The sequence below is a fragment of the Lutjanus erythropterus genome, chromosome 12 (genome assembly GCF_056507025.1).
Source record: "Lutjanus erythropterus isolate fLutEry1 chromosome 12, fLutEry1.hap2, whole genome shotgun sequence".
Taxonomy (NCBI): Eukaryota; Metazoa; Chordata; class Actinopteri; order Lutjaniformes; family Lutjanidae; genus Lutjanus; species Lutjanus erythropterus.
Genome location: NC_139328.1, coordinates 15,223,302 through 15,242,775, shown reverse-complemented (window position 1 = coordinate 15,242,775; position 19,474 = coordinate 15,223,302). Strand labels below are relative to the sequence as shown.

Sequence of the window (19,474 nt, the reverse complement as noted above, 5' to 3'; positions counted from 1 at the left end):
ACCATGTTACGACTTGTGTAGATTTGTGCTCTTGGCCTCTGTTTTTTGTGTCAGGAGGCTCCTAACCAACCAACTCCTCCCTCTAATCAGCTGCGCCTGAACCATGCACTACAAAAAGTTAGAGTATACAGGAGCAGAGTCCTTCTGCAATACTTTGTTTATCCTTTTTCCTTTGTTTACCAAATAAACATAAAATTTGGTGTAACCAGCTTTATTTTGGCCCTCACGTTGCTTCCTATGAACCAGGGTCATAACAGACCCATAGCCAAGAATGAACAGCAGATGGCGCTTCTGTCCCTAAAATGTGCAATGGGGACTTGAAGAGTGATGATATATATCCGACTACATCCAAAAAACAGATGAGACGAAATAGTATGTTGCAAAATAGAAGCACGTTGTGTTTATTTACAATGTGGATAGTATTTACAGTATTGACAGAGTAGCAAATAGGACAACAGGGGTAACACAGGTCAACCACAGAAAACCATGAAACATCAATTTCCCTAACTGTGCAAAATGAAATCAAACAAAAATATCTGTTCTAATAAAAAAAAAAAAAAAAAATGCAATAGTTGAACCTGGTGTAGTAGGTTCGCCTGGGATACTTCAAGGTTTAGAGTTCCCTTGCACCACCAATCATTTCTTGTTGAAAGCAGTCTAAGAAAAGTCCAGAGCACATGTTGTCACAGAGACACAAAACTCAAAAGCTGACATGGCCTCTGACAGTGTGAATGTGCCCTTAATAGGTCTGCATCACGTCTGTGTTCAACAACACTGAATAAAGTGTTCTTTTTTTGAAGATTTGTTCCAGTGAACTCTTGGTGAAGAGGTCAAAAGTCAAAAACTTGGTGACGATAACTTATCAGAGTGTATGACACATAAATCAGATTCTTATATAATAAGAAAGATATTCTTCAATATCTTTGTTAGATGTCCTTCATTAGTACAGTTAATTGTTTGTCTGTATTTTTACATTGTGTTTTACACTGCTGTCTACCATAGTGTATTTTTTGATACCACCATTATGAATCACAAAAGTCAGACATTTTCAAATCCAAAGGGGCTTTTTGGGTTTCTTTAGTCACAGGGTTGCCCAAAGTTTTTTCCTTGGAGGACCAAAACTGATCCTAAGTTCCTTTAACTAACAGGCTTGCAGTGTGGCTCTAAATATGAAAAATAATTAAGAGATCCAACATATTTAAAGAGCTCGTTTACCTTACAAAACAAAACAGCATTAACAGTGATTATTTTAAATTAACATCTGGTTGCTGGAATGGAATATTATGGCGGGCCTCTGGCCTGCAGACCCGACACTGAGTAACCCTGATTTAAGACATCTGAGACTCTGCTTGTAAGGCTCTACTTCATCAGCCTCAGATGCACTTGGGGTCATTGTGTTTTGGGCTAAATGTATGGTAATATTAATTAGCATTTGCCTATAGCTGGCATGTTAATATACTAGCATCACCTTACTGCCATGTTAACAAATACAGGACATTAGATAAAAAAAATCTATGAGTTTACAATCTCATCATTCATGAATGAAAGACTGAAAGTCTGTAGAAAATGTCACAGCAATCATTCCAACAGTTATCAAGATATTTCACTCTGGAAAATGTTTGGTTACCAGACTGACATTGAGTCATGCTGCATAAACACTTTCAGAAAAGCAGGCCGTTCAGCCCAGAAGACAAATGCATGAATACTAGGGATGCATGATAATATCAGTACATCATCCGTATCAGCCAATAAAGGCTTTGAAATTAAATGAACATCTCTGCCAATATGACAGTCCAAAAAGATGACGCTTTAATTATGCATACGTCGTGAGCATGTCTGCCTTGTGGAGGTTTCTTAAAGTTGCTATTTGCAATGATTACCTGGCGTCGGTCAAATGACATTCTTTCAACACTACAAATTTAATTGCCCATCGCAATGTCATCCTGATTGTTATGACAAATTTGTGAAGAACACAGAGAAACAAGTAGCCAAACAAAGTCAGTCAGCAGTAGTTTTCTTATTTTGCCCAGCAACTGTGAACACTTTAAAAAGCTTTGTATTTTAAGTCTGCGTCTGCCAGCGGGCCATCATAATAAGAGTACGCATAATAATGTTAGTTCCTCTACAGGAGAGATGTGATGCAATTCTCTGCAATTAGGTGGAAACAGTTATGTACATGTATCTGTGTTGGCCAAAATGAGTTGGAAAATATCAGCAGATCAGATATTGTAAAAAAAAATCCAATACAGTGCATCCCTCACCAATACCCTTATATCAGCATTAGATACATTCAAGACTTGGGGCGTCCCTGTGACTCAGTTGGTGGAGTGTGTGCCCACTGGGACTGTCGGTCCTCTGCAGCGGCCATCGGTTTGGCTACTACCTGTGGCCCTTTGCTGCATGTTGTCTCCTCTCTCTCTGCCCCCTTTCCTGTCTGTCTCTGTCAAAAAAGGCATAACCCTCCCCCCTGAAAAAAATCTAAAAAAAAAAAAAATAAATAATAATAATAATACATTCAAGTTTTGCAAGCTCATGGTAAACTAGCAAAAGCAACATAAAACAGAGAGAAAATTAAAATATATTTTATTTCAAATAAACATCACATAATCAACCACACATGAAATGATTAAATACACTCAAAATAAGATTTATTTGCCTCTCTACTCACTCACAGAAAACAACACATGTATTGTAAAGCTGTGCCGAAAACAAGTTCTTTTGGCATGTTTCATTTTTCAGCTAGTGTTTTTTTTTTTTTTAAATTTACAGAACGAAAAACAAACAAACCCATGTAACAAAAAACCAAAACAAAACATGTCTTAAAACATATTCAACGTTTCAGGATGAAAACTTAGCACCTTGTTCCAGTCACTGTGATTCTTTAGACTGGTGTATAGTGGATAAGAAACCATAGTACGGTGAGAAGGTTGGCCGTGATGACAATGCCAATTACAAGGCAAACTCCTGCTTCTTTAGGATATCGAGTACAGTGCAATCATAGACACCATGATAAGAAGAAGTGTGCTGTCGGATGCAACAGACAGACACAAGATCTCAGTTTGCAACTCATCCACAATTTCACAACATACTTGATGCTATACACAATGACTCGCTGAAATAAAATACTGTACATAGTGTGTGCTGCTAAATTTGTGAAAGTAATCCAACAGTTTACATGAAATGGCTTCTATAAAGAGCAAAGACTAAACCTTAATACTAAGGCACTGCTTAAAATAAAATGACAAACATAGCAGTGAGGTGTAAATGTGGAGACGGTCACAAGAAATCAACTCTGTGCACAAAGCTGAGCTCCAGTGTCTCTACAAAAATAAACTCACTGCACACATGGACAGTGGACACAACACCCATGTAAGCGTATTTAACAGTGTGACAGAAACACACACATCCTCCCCTACAGGGCGAACTTTTACTGACCAGAGGTAAGACCAACCTTTACGTGATTATGTGATTTGGCCACAGTGCTTCCAGGTGGTTTACTGTGGACGACGACAATACAATACGTGCTGATGCTTTGCTTATTTATATACAAACAATGAGAAGAGGTGACACAGGATGGAGACGCACTCCCTTTAGAGACCTGCCCTTTCTAAACTGTTGCAAGTACTGTATATATGCACACATTAAAAAAAAAGGTTTATTTTCTGTCAGTGCAAAAATTCTGAGTTCATGTTAGCATAATTACGCAGGTGTCAAAATGCATTCCTTCCAGACACACACACACACACACACACACACACAGACACACACAAAAGAAAGAAAGAAAAAGGTTTTTACACACACAAGAGGGCAAAGAGACATTTGTACCCTCTTAAGTCTTGCAGTCATGGAGATGAGATCTATATTACTGTGAAAAAAAACATGGGTAGAACGATATTTTGCGCACTGCATCAACAAGCAGATTTAGTCCAAGTTATTTTTTGTGTGTAAATCACATTCAACATCATGCTGCTGGCCTTGTTATGCATTTTGCATCTTTGCATTAATAAATCCTTTTTTAATCAGAATTTCTAAATCAAAAAGTAGTTTTAACTACTTTCAGTGGGGGATACATGCCATTTCTTTCATTAACAGGATTATAAGCTTTTGTTAAAGTAAATGGCAAAACAATCTAAATATTTTCTTTTTTTCTTTTTTTTTAATAAATAATACACATATAATCAACTAAGAAATATCTGAGGGGCAATAAATAAACCTAAAGCTAAGACTCTGGAAAGGCATTATCTTCTCCTTATGCTCTTACTTTGAAAGTATGAAGCCAACACTGAGAGGAACTGCTGTCCTTAATTCTTAAAAACCTAAACCCAACAGCGCACACTCTGACATCAGCCCTTTTATGATTAAGTTCCATTTTTATGTGAGCTTAGCTAAATGTTAATGTGCACAACAAAGATTTGTAAAAGCAACACCACCCTGTTTTGTTCTAAATAATTTTTTTTGGGATATTTGACTCATCTGCTGGGCAAAAATGAAAACAGAGAATGAAAGAGATTCCATTTACACCTGCCATCAAAATCAAAATGCAGTTAAAAGATGCATCTGTACACTGCAAATAAACTTTTATGTACTGTATATACACAAGAGTAAATACAAAGCAGAGGTATTGGTTGGATTATTAGTCTTTCTTCACCACCGCTGAGGTAAAAACTAGGATTTAAATACATCTGTTGTTAAATTGGTGTTAAGGCATAAAGCTGGCTTTTAGTCCAGCTTAAACAGAATTAAAAAGACATCTTATACCTGCATCAGATTTTGATGCTAAGTGTATCTGGGGCCCATAATGATGTCAGTCATGTTTCTTAAAGGAACAGTAATGTCTTGATACATCAGCTGTGGAAATATTAATTAATACTGAATAAAATCTGTATTTAGGACCACTAAACACAGACAGCAGCATCAGAGCATGTGTATATCTGGTTTAAAGACATGTTTTGTCAAACCCAATAGGGCTTCTTGCCAGGTACACATGGTGTTTTAGTAGTACAGTCAGCTCTTTATCATAGCAATACTTGGTATCTTTTTCAAGGATTAGATCTGGTAGTAAAAATGAGGACTTTTATAAGGATAAGTAAGACGTAAAAGTGTATTTACAAATCACCAGGGTCAAACATCTATGCAAGCCCTGAAAGGCAAGTCAAAAAAAAATCTGGTGATCCATTTTCTAGGTCTGATCTCTATTGTTTTCTCTCCTCTATTTATGACTTCAGAACAGGTGGATAAAGGGTTTGCCAGGATCTTTTTTTTTAATTTCTTTGAATTTTAAATGTCATTTTTTAGGTTTGTTGTAATAATTTTCACAGATCAAAATAAGAATTAGAGAATTAAAAAGTTAATTCTTGCAAAACCCTTCGTCCACTTGCTCTTAATTCGTAAATAAAGGACAGAAAACCTATCAGATCAGACTTATAAAATGGATCACCAGAATCGTTCGTCTCGCTCGCCTCTCAGGACTTCTGTATACAGCACAACTTGAAATATTGAATTAATTTTTTCCAGGTGATCAAAGTTGTTCAGGCAGCTATGATACAGTCTGCAGTCTTTGTAGCACAGATCAAGACACCACTCTGTGAGGAACTTCAATTAGACTTGCGCTGTAAAACTTTGTGATGCACAAACACTTGAATTGCGCACACAGACACAGGCTCAGCAGACACCACGATGAGCCTTTCACATGCATTCCACAATAAAAATAATCGGCCACACCCTCCATCACACAGTGATCCTATGAATACACTCTATTGTCTCTCTCTGTCACTTTACACGCAGTTTGTCTGTACAAGTTTCTGACGAGATCAGGATGAAACGGACGGAAGACGTATGGTTTCCCTGATGCCATAAGTCTGCCTGATGTGACAGGATGAGGCGTAGAGGTGCAGAGACAGTGGTTATTCAATGACCCCTCCTACAACAAACGCTGAACGATGTTTTAAAGGTCCATGCTAAATTCTCCATGAGGATCATCTAAGGCCACAATGTTCATAGAAGAAAGTAAAATGTAAACACTAGAAAAGGAAAAGAGAGAAAGAGGAGAAATTATCGTGGCAATGTTGCAGGATAAAAGGCCATTTGTTATGTTTGTTACAGAATACAGAGCCACAAAGCATAGATCGTAGACATGTGTCTGTGTTAAAAGAGAGCATATACCTTATGAAATAAGGCACTTCAACAACTACTCCCAGCAGTGCCCTGTTTTGGAGTAGATCCACTGTTTATCTCCTGATCATCTTCATTCTCCTCCTCCTCCTCTTGCCAGCGACCAAGGTGGACAGGTGTTGGCATGGAAATGCTGGAACCAAGGCCACTATGTGCCTGGATACCTGACAAGAGTGTCGATACTAAGTTAAACCTTGCATCAGAGTTTGGTGTTTATTGTTAAAAATGTTTAGTTTTAGATTTCAGCATTAGTTTTGATTTTTGGTTTTAGGTCAGGGATATATTCCAGGAGCAAGATGTAAGAAGGTCAGAAAAGATATTACAATATAAACACAACACTTTGTGAAGGCAACTGACTCATGTGATATAGACAGCAGTCCATACCTATAGTCAATACTTCCTCATGCTTCTGTGTTGACAAATTTGACCAAACTGACAAAGATTAAATCTAAAGACACTTCCTGTAGTTTTTTAGTTTTTAGTTTAATTTCAATGAACTATAATAATCTTGTTTTCAAACACACAGCTCAGTGTGTATCATGTAATTTTCCACAAGTCTGCTTGCTGGTTGGAGACATGTAACCTGTGCCAATGATTTAAAAAAATTATTACACCTCGCAAAGTGAAAGCTTGCACTTGATGTTATGCCAAAGTTGCCATAGTTGCTGTCCGCCATGTTGTTTCTACTGCACTGCATTATGGGATATTTATGCTGGCGTGGTATCCACTTTACATACTATTGGTTTTATACTAAGGTTTCGGATAAACCAAAAAAAAATCTAACATGTTGTTTTTCAATATTATTTCAGCTTTTTAGATTTGGATTTTAGATGCTGCAGATTTAATAAGTGTGATTTTTTTTACAATATGTTTGCATGTCAGTGCTTAGAATACTTATATTATGCCTCATTTTGTAATTCATATACATATATATCTTTCAAAGCACCCAGGTGTCAGTAGCCATCAGTGCTATTTGCCGCTGGTGAGGAATCGCCAGTGTGGCTATTTACACCAGGGAGTATATATAGCCTATCATGGCAGAGACAAGCACCGAGGTGTCCATAGCCAAAAATGCTATTTGCACCCTAGGTGTAAATCTCTGATGTGGCCATTTACACCCACATGGTAGAGCTGATTAGCCTGCTGATAGTGTTGCCAGCCAGCAATCACAGTGGATGACAATTACAGAGCAGGTTGTACCAACATTTGGCTCAAAAAGTTTAGCCAACCTCACTGTCAGTTAGCACCAGAGCAAAGAGAGTGTGAGCAGCCAAAAGACTGGAGTCGCACTGTCTGGCATCACACTGCCCTCCACTTCTATCATCCTTCTTCACTTCCATCACAGTTAGTTGTGTGTTTGTTTTGTTAGTTTGTGAACATTGTGAGAATTGGTTTGTTTACAGCCTGTTGTGCTGTTGCCCCTGCATTACTCCGTGTACAATGATGCAGTTAAAAAAAGAAAAAGTAAAATGCACCCCAAGTTGACTTGAGGGGTCTACTTGACTGATGATTCAAATCGTTGATTTTTCAGGGGCAGCCCTAGTTTTCACATTGTATTTTTTTCACCTTTCTGGCAGTTAATGCTCTCCATTCATTTCAGCTGGAACATGGAGAGACTTGAAACTCTTAATACGCCCCAATGAGCTTCATATCTGCATTTATGTTCTTGTGCCAAGTTGTCAGAGCAGGTTTGGCTTCCGTGCTGCATTACCATGTAGTCCAACGTAAGTTTGACAAATATTAAAGCAGACATAATTGCTTCTAAAATCTATTCTAATTTAATCTAAACTCCTTTAAGGCTCTACTCAATTTGTAGTTCTTGATCTGACTGGAGTGCGTAATTAAGTGCTGCAGATTTAGGTCACAACCAGGATTTCAGCACTACAAGCAATTTTCTTCACATTACACAGAGTCAATTAATGTAATGTTAATGTCAAAGGTATTTACAAATGCAGGTCATACTTAACAAACAGAACCAACACTGACAGGAGCTTATCACTTGTTTTTTTTTTCAGCTAAACTGAAGCTGCAAGGTTCTTGAAAATCAATATGTTCATTTACCAGTGTTTGTGTGTAGGTCTCTCATTGGCACTGGGTTCTGCCACTGCCCAGAACTTCTCTGAGGCTGGGAGCTCTGCTGGTGGAGCTGGAGAGATAAGCAGTTGTCAGTCTACAGAAGAACAGAACTCTACACAGGTGGACTAGAAAAAATACTGAAAAGTGCTACTCCAAAATCTAGTGCTTCACATTACAGGTTGGTAATAACGGTAATAATAGTGAGTTAATAGTTTGATAATAAGGAGGTAATAATTAAGTAATACTATGTAATTACCAAAGTAATAACCATGCAATATTAGTATTAACAATGGGTATATCTTGGTAACATTACATTGAAATTTATGTAGAAGGGTGATAAGGGGCCAAAAACAGGGGTAATAATGGTGAAACATATTTAAGGACAGCAACGAGGCAAAACAATTTAGTTGGGTAACATTATGTCTCTGTGTGTGGTTTAATTGAAAATTACGATTTAATTCAATGAAAAAAGGTAGTTTAGTATTTTGTAGCTGTATTATGGAGTTATTACACAAAAACTAACAACTACTAAACTACTCAAGTTTAAATATAAACTTAGCACAGTATTTGTAATATATTTAAAATTACATGGAATGATTGGAAAATATGAAAAGAAAAATTTCAGGTTTATTATTAAATAATTACTAATATGGGCTTCCCAGAATTTTATGTTATTTTGACGTTACATTGTGCTAAAAGTACCCTATAATACTGTGGAAACATCAAGCTATATTGACTCATTATTATCATCAGGTTATTACCCCCTTAATGTCACCATATTACCATTTTAATCCAAATATAAGAATTTTATTGTTGCAAGTTACCATATTGTTAACAAAATATTACCATACTATTTGCTATTTGCTCAATTACCCTTTGTTTTTGGCCCCTCAAATCCATTGTTAATACCAAGCTATTACCTGTTATTACTTCTGTAATTACATGGTATTACTATTACTATTATTCTTCTTCTTTATTATCGCTCTTCATAATCAAACTATCGCCCCACTATTAACCATGTTATTACTGAGCTGTAATGTAAAGTGCTACTGATACGTTTGGGGAGTATCACTTTAAATTCCAGAGAAGGAAGGATGAGGATAAATATATTAATGTCAACTGCAGTGCCTAGAGGCGACAATTCGTGGTCAGGAAATTACCTCATGCAGATAGATTGCGTGGAGACTCATCTCTGCTGACGCAAACTCTGAGTGCAGTGCATTGCTCCGGATGCGAGAGTCACTGTTAGTCATACTGAAAAAGACACATGTTAATCAAAGCTGATAAACAAGCCTCTGCATTAATTATTTATTTCTAATAGCTGCAGGATGTAAACAACACAGTGGAAAATGTGATGTGTGGTAAGTACCTGTCAATGATGGTACGATCGCTGCGGTACATGGTGCTCTCGGGGTGGACGGATGAGGGCAGGAAGCCGTGTGTGCGGCCACGGCTGGGGTGTGCGAGCTGAGAAGTGGACAAAGAGGCCAGGACGCTGGCAGCAGCAGAAGCAGCGGTGCTTGGTGGGATGAAGCGATGGTCTCGCCCTTGTAGTCCCGACGCAGTTAGAATGGGGTAGGCCAGGACACTAGCCAACAGATTGTCAGGCTGGAAATGACATACATACATCAGTCCAGAGCCACAAAGTATTTAAGATACAATATAAAAGAGAACAAAAAAGTTGACACTATAATTTTTTGATTTGATTTTGTCCTCAACTGTAGCTTATGCAGAAAAAGTCTATTTTCTCTGTAGATGCTATGTTAATGGATATTTATTTGAATGGTATTTGTGTGATCAACGTGTTTCTCAGGGTTTCTTACCCCAGTGGCAGACTCGTTGGACTGCAGTGAGGTGCAGAGAGGAGCCTCAGAGAGCAGCAGCTGGGTGGAGGGGCCGCCTTGTGCATCATGCTGCACCTTTTCCTTCAGATGGCTGATAAACACTGAGCTCTCCTGAGGCGGCTGCCAGCGTGGGTTCTTGATGGTGAAATGCATGAGAGACAACTCTGTCTTGCCATTTTCAGCCTGCTGGTAAATGGAGGCCTCCGTCTGGCCCTCTGACATCCACTGAAAAAAGACATTTAAAGACATATATACATCAATTCAAGAAACATCATCACAACATTACATTAAACATTCACTAGGACCTTTGCTCACTGAGTCATATCCTCTCCATTTTGATAAAAGGTAATGAACTGAGTGGTTTGAATCTTATGTAAAAGAAGGAAGAAACCGTACTGTTGGGTTTCCATGACGTCTGATATCCATCTGCGCAAAGGAACAGATGTCTCCAACTCCAACCACCTCCACGGTGAAGTTCCTGAAGAAGTCAATGATCTCTAGAGACTTATTCCTCAGGAGGAAGATGAGAATGAAGGGTGTGACAATTGGGCTGAGCAACTCCTCCAAGATGAACACCTGATTTGGACAGAGACAACACTGATTGTACATTCTCAAATTCTAACATATCTAATATTCATACATTCATATTCTACACATACTCAAATGTAGATCAGTGTTCCCAAAGATGCATCATTAAATCCAGTCTGATAAAGTCTAATCATTGACCAGGTGCTACATTAAAAACGTCATCAATCACAACAAAACTCAACCATAATTTTAGTCTGACTGTGACAAATGTGTTCCTATCCAGTGAGTTTCTGCATCCCTCACCGCTTTGTACTGGAACAGCTGGGCCACCTCGTCACGGGTCTCACTCTTGTTAGCATTGCCCCTCCAGTGGTCTGGCATGTAGTGAATGTGTGCCAGCACACACTGCAGCAGCTGTTCTGGACACCACACCATATGCTCATCTGGGATGAAGGACCTGGTGTAGGACAGGTACAAAATATGGGCATTTTTCAACAGAACTACTATGGCTGCACATATAAGGTGAATTAAGGAAACAAGATTGCTTTGTAATGTAGACAAGAATTTGATTTTATAAGTGAAAATCTGTGACTCAATAGGGGACAAGGGTTCTCTCTGAATTTCACTTATTCATTAGTAAGTGATATGCGGGATGTCTAAAGTTTCCTTTACACTGAAAGGGACAGTTAACCCCAAAATCAGAAATACATATTGTCCTCTGGCCTGTAGTACTTTTTTTCCCATCTGGATTGTTTTGGTGTGAGTTGCTGAGTTTTGGAGATATGAGCTGTAGAGATGACCTTCTATTCGATATAATCAAACTAAACTGAACTCGGGTTGTAGTGCTCAAAGGGGAAAAATGTACTGAAAAACTCAACAGTCTGTTTCCAAAAATCATGACCTTGTTACTCAAGATAATCCACAGGAAGCAAACAGTTCCTACATGAAACTGCTTGCAAAAAGATCTATTGAACAACACCCACTACCTGCATAACCACACAGAAGGAAGCGTGCAACTACTCATGGATGAGAGGCACATACCCGTGACAGCGCAGGCTGTAAATATTAATGGCATCCTCCTCAGCTGAGCTGTAACCTCTGGTTCATGAGAAGATGCACGCTTCTTTCTGTGCTGTGATATGGTTGGCAGTTGTACTTCACTCAAGACAAAACAGTTCCAACATGAAACTGCTAACAAAAAGGTCTGTAGATTATCTTGAGTAAAAGAATCAGTTTTTGGTAAATACACATTGCTGTTGAGTTTTTCAAAAGTTTTTTTTCCCATGATATCTGAGAGAAGCCAGACATTTCTATGGCTGATATCTCTAAACTTGGCAACTCATACCAAAACAATCTAGATGGATAAATAACACTACAGGTAAGAGGAAAAACATGTATTTTTGATTTTGGGGTGAACTGCACCCCCATTTCCCCCCATATTCATTAATAAATGATATGCAGGATGTTCACAGTGTCTTTTACAATTAACTTCCCCCAACAACTGAATAAACAAAATAAAAACAAGTGCAAAACATAATCTATTATAGCACAAACCAGTAGGATTATCAAGTATAAAGTACAGACAACTATTTCTACACCTACTGATAGTGATCCTGGAATGGTTCCAGGACAAGCACCTGGCTCTGAGAGCTCACCTGGTGACAGTAACAACCACCCCCAGCACAGTGATAGCGGTCAGAATGTGCTGCACTGTCAGAACATCCTCGTCATAGACGGTCAGTGCAATGAGCACAGCCAACACTGAGCCTGAGAAGAAGGCAACGTTCTTCGCCAGTACAGTCAGCAGCGGTGATGTAAAGGAGTTCATGTATTTGGAAGTGGGTTTGTAGCCGCGGCCCAAACGTCCGTGCAGCTCGTGGTCCAGCTCATTGAAGTGCCGCAGGTACAAACGACCATACAGGGACCAGCGTCGTGCACCCAGACTTCCCGGTTCTCTGCGGATCACTTCGGTGTAGCTAAAGAAAGCATAGAGTACCTGCCACACCAGGATGAAGGGACACAGCAGCAAATTGGCCAAACCCATGAGCAGGATGACTCTACTGAGCTGCTGAGCCAGCTCCAGGCGGTTTCCACTCCGCTTGTATTTGGGGTGCAGGTTCCACTTGTTCTGAAACAGCGATCCAGGGCCCCAGAAGAGGATGAGCTCAAAGTTGTACTTGAGGCCCTGGGTGAGGAACACCACGTTACCCAGTAGGGGGAGCTGCAGCTGCACCGGCAGCAGTGATTTGTTTATCATAGCCACCATGTAGTTTTTGAATCGCAGGATGCGGTGATAGATGTCGAGCTCTGTCAGCTCTTTCTTGTGTATGCACATTTGCTGCTCTCGTTGCAGGCTGATGAGCCGGTCCTGGACCTCCTGCCACGTGAAGTTGCATAGTTCATCCTGGGACATGGAGGCAAGGGCACTGAGTAAACGGACAAATACTACAGAGGCAATGCATGACAAACGACTTATCATTTTAGGTCTGTCATATCATCTTTTCAAAACCAGAAGACATTTGTAATGAGACTGATTTGAGAAGCATTTTTTGTACATAATGATTAGATCTCCAGGTAAAACACTCACCATTCTGATCTTCAGTGCTTTAATGTAGAACTGCCTGATCTCCCAGTAGCTGAGAACATTGCAAAAGACTTTGACAAGTCGATAAATCCAGAAGATGGCTGCCATGATGAGAAGGAATATGATCCAGCTGTTGTCTTGAATTCTGAAAAGAAACAAAAACCCATCTTAGACACGGCTGGCTTCACGTACCTGTTAAAAGTTTTGGGTTTTTGTCATTCAGGCATGGGTGTAAAATTACGGCTGTAATCAAACATGTAAGGACATTTACAGAAAACACAACAATGCTCATGCAATACTAGGAAGGCAGAACAGGCATAGGGGGAAAAAAGTTGTTGTTTTTTACATTTTGCATTCTGACAATAAAGTAAAAATGTTGAGAATAAAGTCAACTTGAGAATAAAGTCAACAAAAAAGCTTATAAATGACCTGACAAAGTGGTTGAGATGGAGACTGATCTGGCATTCAGAATTTCTGCAAAATAACAAACATTTAAAGTGGCACCTTCACTCCTCTTATTACATGGTAAATTGACCTTTTATACTACATTTAACATTTTAGGTGATAAACAGATGAGTAAAGCAGCAACTGTCGCTCCCAGTGTATGTTGTAATCTCTCAAACTGATACTTAACTCCTGTTTACAGGTTGTGGGTGAGGCAGCTGGCTTACTTCATTCTAAAATTAAGGAATCTTCTGAGTATTACATGTCAAAACACAGAATATACTGAGAAGTAGCTGCCCATACTTAAAAACATACATCAGCCAGTTTCGGTGTGATTGCTGCTGGTCCTTTACATTCGTATATCATTTCCTATAAGGTCACTTTGAGATATAATAAATGAAATACTAGAATGTTTTCAGGACAAGCATCTGGCTTTACAAGGGAAATTAGAGAGGGACCATGAAGAGGACAGAGATGATCCAAACTGTGGGACAAGCTGTTCCCAAATTAGAATTCCAAGCGGCTGTACGTCATTGACTTTGATATAAATGACTATTGAGCCGCTGTCATAACCAGGAACAAATGGATGACAAGCCTATTAAGAGTAGCTAGAGAAAACAAGCAGAGACTAGGCTACATCTTGAGTGAAAAAATATATGACAACATGGGAGTGGGGAAGGAGGGAGCCAGGGAAGGGAGGGGGGGGTCTATCCCTTGCAGCCAGCCAGAGGTGTCATGTGGTTGTCAGCTTGCTGGCCCAGCCAAGTTGTCAGGATTTCGACAGGCCAGTTTTACCTCGCCGAAGCTATCAATTACATCGTGCTGTTCCCTACAGTCAGTCTGAACACAGTGCACCAATACCTTCCTCCAAGTAAACTATCAGTGAGAGGAATGTTGCAATTTGAAGCTACCGATCTCATGCTGAAATAAACAACAAAACTGAGAAAGACACACATTTCATGGAAAGACGTGTCACTTGTACTTAAATCAATCTGATAAAATGATTTTTGATGGAACTGTTTTCTAAAACAAATCCAACATTTAAGCTCATAATTTGCTCTTATCACTGCTACTATTTCCCAACATGAAGTATTTTAATTTTGCAGATGTGTTCAAAATGATAATGCACAATAAAAATGTGAAAAATGTGTTAATGTTGCTTCTTTTAAGTTTAAGAAAAAAAAAGGAACAAATACTCAGGTCAGCTAATAACTGAGTGTTCCTGCTCTCATATGATATGGATTCATTTGTGATAAACCATTAAAATTAGTGCTTAGAGCGCCGACAGTTAATAAAAGAGCTTAAACAGTCAGTGCCAACCATTAATAAATACAAGGAAGTTCTCATGATTTTCTGGTGTAAATAAAGACACCCACAGGGTACAGCTAAATAGGCTACTGTTGCATATTTTGTCCCAGTGAATATGACGGTATCTGGCCGTCTGAAGCCACGTCTGACACAGTCCAATAAGAAATTAAGTCAGAAAATCTGATTGCAACTGTATTAAGCCAGACAAATTAAATCCCTCTGAAGGCCTGTCTCTAAAAGAGCTCTAATAATATCCAAGACCATGTCTGCTCCAGAACAAAGTATCTAATCAAACTGGCTGGAATGAGAGGACAGGCACATCACTTGACAGTATATTATGATTAATTCACCTTGACTTTTCCACTCATTTTGCCCCCATAGGAAAAAGCTCTCCATTAAACTGTGTTAAACATGATGATTACCTTTGAGTGCACTGCTGGCTGGGTAGGATGGCATCTGGAAGTGTGACTTTGTTCCTGTCCAAGGGGTTGTGGCCCGGCCCGGTGTGATTGACCGCTCGATTGGCAAACAAGACATCATACTCCACACAGTTGACGAGGAACGTCGTGAACGTGACAACAAACAAAAATTGACTGTGAGGATGAGATGCAAGAAGCAAAAAGCAATTAGGCATCACAATTAATCCAATTGTTACAAAATAATAACAATGACAAAAGAGATTAACAGTAATATACAGTATTGTGCAGATTACAATAATCATATTTAATTTCTAACCATCAAGCCACAGCCAGTGCAGTGCACTCAGCATATACTAAGAAATTATTCATTTCTAATAGTCTAATTAGCACAGATCAATTGCAGTTCCCTTATTAAATATTTTGACAGAGGCCCCACATTAATGAGACAACTGTGGCCAGATTCAGACAAACACCAGACCAGGACTTAATAATAGAGAGAGCTCCTGGCACGTTAGCAGCAAAAAATTATCTCACATAACAGGGCTGGAAAATAAACACTATGCTGCACTGACACAATAAATTATAATAATAAATTATACCAGAAAAATACATATGAATAATTATATAAATATAATAAAAATAAAACAATTAGTAATCAAGTTTTAGTGTTTAGTGAGGAGAAACTGTTTCACTTGGGACTCAAGTGGAGCTGATGTTGAAATCATCTGGCTGAACTCGTTCATGCTGAAGCCTGAGGCACACTGAACTGTCATAACAACATGAAAAATAACCACTGACAGAAATGAGGCCCAAGTCTTACTGAAAACAAGTGTCTTGTTAAAAACACATTGCTTTATCTCAAGATGTATAGTCTAGGCATCAGTATTCAGTACTTACACAAGTTCAAAGAACTCTGACAACATCATACAGGCAAAGCCATTCTTTTGATGGAAATGATAGATGTGAACAGGCTGGTTAAGGGAAAAGTACAAGCAGGACAACACAAAATACCACAAATATATCAACCATCAAACTCAAGGCCCCCAAGAGATTTCACTTTCCTACTGATCTCTGTAGAAACACTGTATAAGTAAGTGGCAGTCAAGAGGTAAACATTGCGAAATGCAACAGATTCTAAATACGACTACTGACCTGCATCTTAATAAGTCTGTGTGTCAGCATGGCATGATGCCATTGACGTATAAAATGACAGTAAGCTACACTCGGTAGACCTGCCATTTAACTACACTATAATTTAAAAGGATATCCTTGTGAAGAAGTTATCCAGGTTCTTGATATGGTGCCATGAGTCTGTAACATAAATGGAGGCATTATTAGAAAGCTAGACATCCTACAGAAATTTCACCCAGTTGCAACTGGTACAACACTTTAAATGTGCAATTAGTCACTTACATTAAAGACCCAGTAAGAATTTACAATAAGAGTGCAAATCATGTACTAAGTCATGCTTAACTAATGCATGACATATGAGGATTTAATGCATGAATTAATACAAGATGTATCATGAAATCCTGTTTCTCACCACTACCAAACGATCACAATGACATTATGCGCTTAGTTCACGCTTAAAAGATCATCAGTTAAGGAATGTTAGTTAGAGCCCGACTGATACTGGATTTTGGGGCTGATGCAGATACCAATATTGATATATTGGCCAATATTCTTTATTTATAAGAGCAAAACTTTTGCACACCTGTAAGTACACAGGTGCATAGGAGAAGAGTTTACAATAAAAAGCAAAAAGACTCTACTGCACATTCAAATTCAAAATTTTATTAACAACTTTTCGGTGTGTTGACCTTCATCAGTTTAATTTTACAAGACACAAGGAGAGAACATTTAAATTGGTAGATTAATCCAGTTGGACCCATCAGGTCACATTACAAGCTTACGTCATTCAGAGGAAAAATCTGAAAACTATCTAAACCAAATAAGACCTACATGATTTCAGCTTGGAGCGTGAACAAATTGGTGCATGTGAATTATTCTACCAATTCAAATGGTCTCTCCGTGTGTACTGTAAAATTAACCTGATGAAGGTCATCACACAGAAACATTTAATACAATCTTGAATTTGCAAGTGCATAAGACAGTTTGTGGGAGTCTTTTTGCTTTTTTTAAATTCATATATTTAAAATCCAAATAACATCAGGTTACTGACACAATAAACTTTCATTGGTATTTATAATATTTACAAATAACTAGATATTTTAAAAAAAAAAAAAAAATTTAAAAAACACAAATAGAACAACTCGAATTAAAAAAAACAATCAGATAAACATAAAAATTCAAAAATTTGCTTTATGTTCTGTAAAAAAAAAAATCAGACAACATATATGCGAATACCTATATAGAAGGATATAGGTGTGCTATGTCAATATTGGGCTGATAATATTGGATAATCAATATATTTGTCTGGCTCTAATGTTAATTTACAATTACTTCACACATCGATTGATGTACATCAAGTTACCTGGACTTCTGTTATCTAAAAGTATTGTATTTATGTAACTTTATTTACAGCTTCATATTTTTCTGAGAACAGGTAACTACTGTTCTGCTTTCAGAGAGGCTGAGCAAACGCAAAAATAAACTTTTGGAATCCAGCTAATTTGATTGCATAACAATTCATGTATGAAGTAACTGTAAATTAACAGTCTTTATCGATGATCTTTTAAGTGTGAACTCATCATATGATCATATGAAGTTAAGGATGAGCAAGAGGAATTCGTAATACATCCTGCATCAATTAAGGTGTTAAATCATCATAAGTCACGCATTAGTTATGAAATGCTTAAGTATATGATTTGTACCGTTACTGGAAAGTGTTAGCAACACGATTTATACGTTAGCTATAATAACATGTTTACCTTTCAGGCCTTCGGGCACATGCACCAGCAAATCCTCCTCTCCTGGTGGTGAGTCCTCTTCGAAGTCCTCAATTCTCTGATACTCCTGATAAGCTTCAAAGTTGGCCATTGTGCTTCACATTCTTAACTGTCGCTCCCAACTTACGACGAGCTACTTGTAGTAAACACTGTTATTGAGAAGAATGCAGTCTCACGACCTCAGTACATTCTGTAAGCTAGCCTCTCAGCAGTTCAAATAAGGGTAACGTTAGCTGCGGCTAACATTAGCATGCTAACTTGCTAGTCTGACGGACAATGTTTGGTAACGCTAAATTACCATGGTAACATGTAACACGTTAGAGATTAGAAACTAAATACAAGTATCTTCGGTAGATTAACTAATGAATATTAGTTACCTTAATATAATAATACAATCTAACTCAAGAGTCTGCTGGCTGGTTAGCTTGTGAATGATTCAGCCTCTCTCATGTAGTCTGGGTGACACGGTTTGTTTTGTTCCCGACTTGCTCCGTTCATCTGCTGATCCAGATCTGCTTTAGCTTAGTCTTTGCCTCAGAGTCCAATCTCGACCAGCTTGTTTTAATTCACACAGCAATGTTATAATCACCACATGGTGGTTTTCAGTCTGTCCCGAGGTCCGTTAGTTGGTTTCCAAAAATACACCATCCTCTGTGTGTCCACTGTTTTTGTCTTTCACAAACAAATGTCAACAAAACGTCATTGACGTCACTTCTGCTTGGTCATGTCTTCAGGTGGGAACCCCAAACCCGCAAATGATCTCGCGAGAGTAGAGATTTTAATCTAAATTATTACCTTTTTTCCCGACCTCACTCAGTGATTTTTGTTTCTACACGAAAGAAGATTGTGGTCGCAGCCTTGCAACTCTACATAATTAGCTTGAATCGAGTGCACAATTAAGTCAAACGCCTTCAAATCGCGAGAGGTCCGCAAATCTAGGGTTCCAATTTAGACATGACACTTCTGCTTTAACGTCATTTCCAGGTGTCAGTTGTAGTTTTTTCGTGCTTTCCCCACAAGTCAGATTTTTTTTTTTTTATCGCGTATCTGTTTAACGACGTTGCACAAATCGCTAAAAGTCGTCAATATGTTGCCTGTTACAAAATAAACAAGCACTTTTCTGTCACAAACCAACAACAGCATGTTGTGCAGAATGTAACCCTTGATTTGCAAAACTCTCGCGAGATTTAT

The 19,474-nt window shown here is 38.4% G+C and overlaps 1 protein-coding gene across 2 annotated transcripts; it reads right to left on the bottom strand.

Annotated features, from left to right (window-relative positions):
• Window positions 1-2,566: 2,566 nt before the first annotated feature.
• On the bottom strand, window positions 2,567-18,997 carry atg9b (autophagy related 9B). Of its 2 annotated transcripts, XM_084731682.1 has the most exons (15): window positions 18,661-18,997; window positions 18,266-18,432; window positions 16,642-16,685; window positions 16,272-16,336; window positions 15,378-15,548; window positions 13,207-13,348; window positions 12,275-13,023; window positions 10,923-11,076; window positions 10,488-10,667; window positions 10,071-10,316; window positions 9,617-9,855; window positions 9,408-9,501; window positions 8,233-8,317; window positions 6,163-6,335; window positions 2,567-6,020 (listed from the first exon to the last, which is right to left on the bottom strand). In XM_084731682.1, exons 2-14 carry the CDS (start codon window positions 18,372-18,374, stop codon window positions 6,181-6,183), a joined length of 2,433 nt encoding a protein of 810 aa, XP_084587808.1. In that variant the 5' UTR covers window positions 18,375-18,432; window positions 18,661-18,997; the 3' UTR covers window positions 2,567-6,020; window positions 6,163-6,180. The 2 variants fall into 2 exon arrangements, with proteins under 2 accessions (XP_084587808.1, XP_084587807.1); XM_084731681.1 differs by having other exon boundaries at window positions 18,266-18,997.
• Window positions 18,998-19,474: the final 477 nt, after the last annotated feature.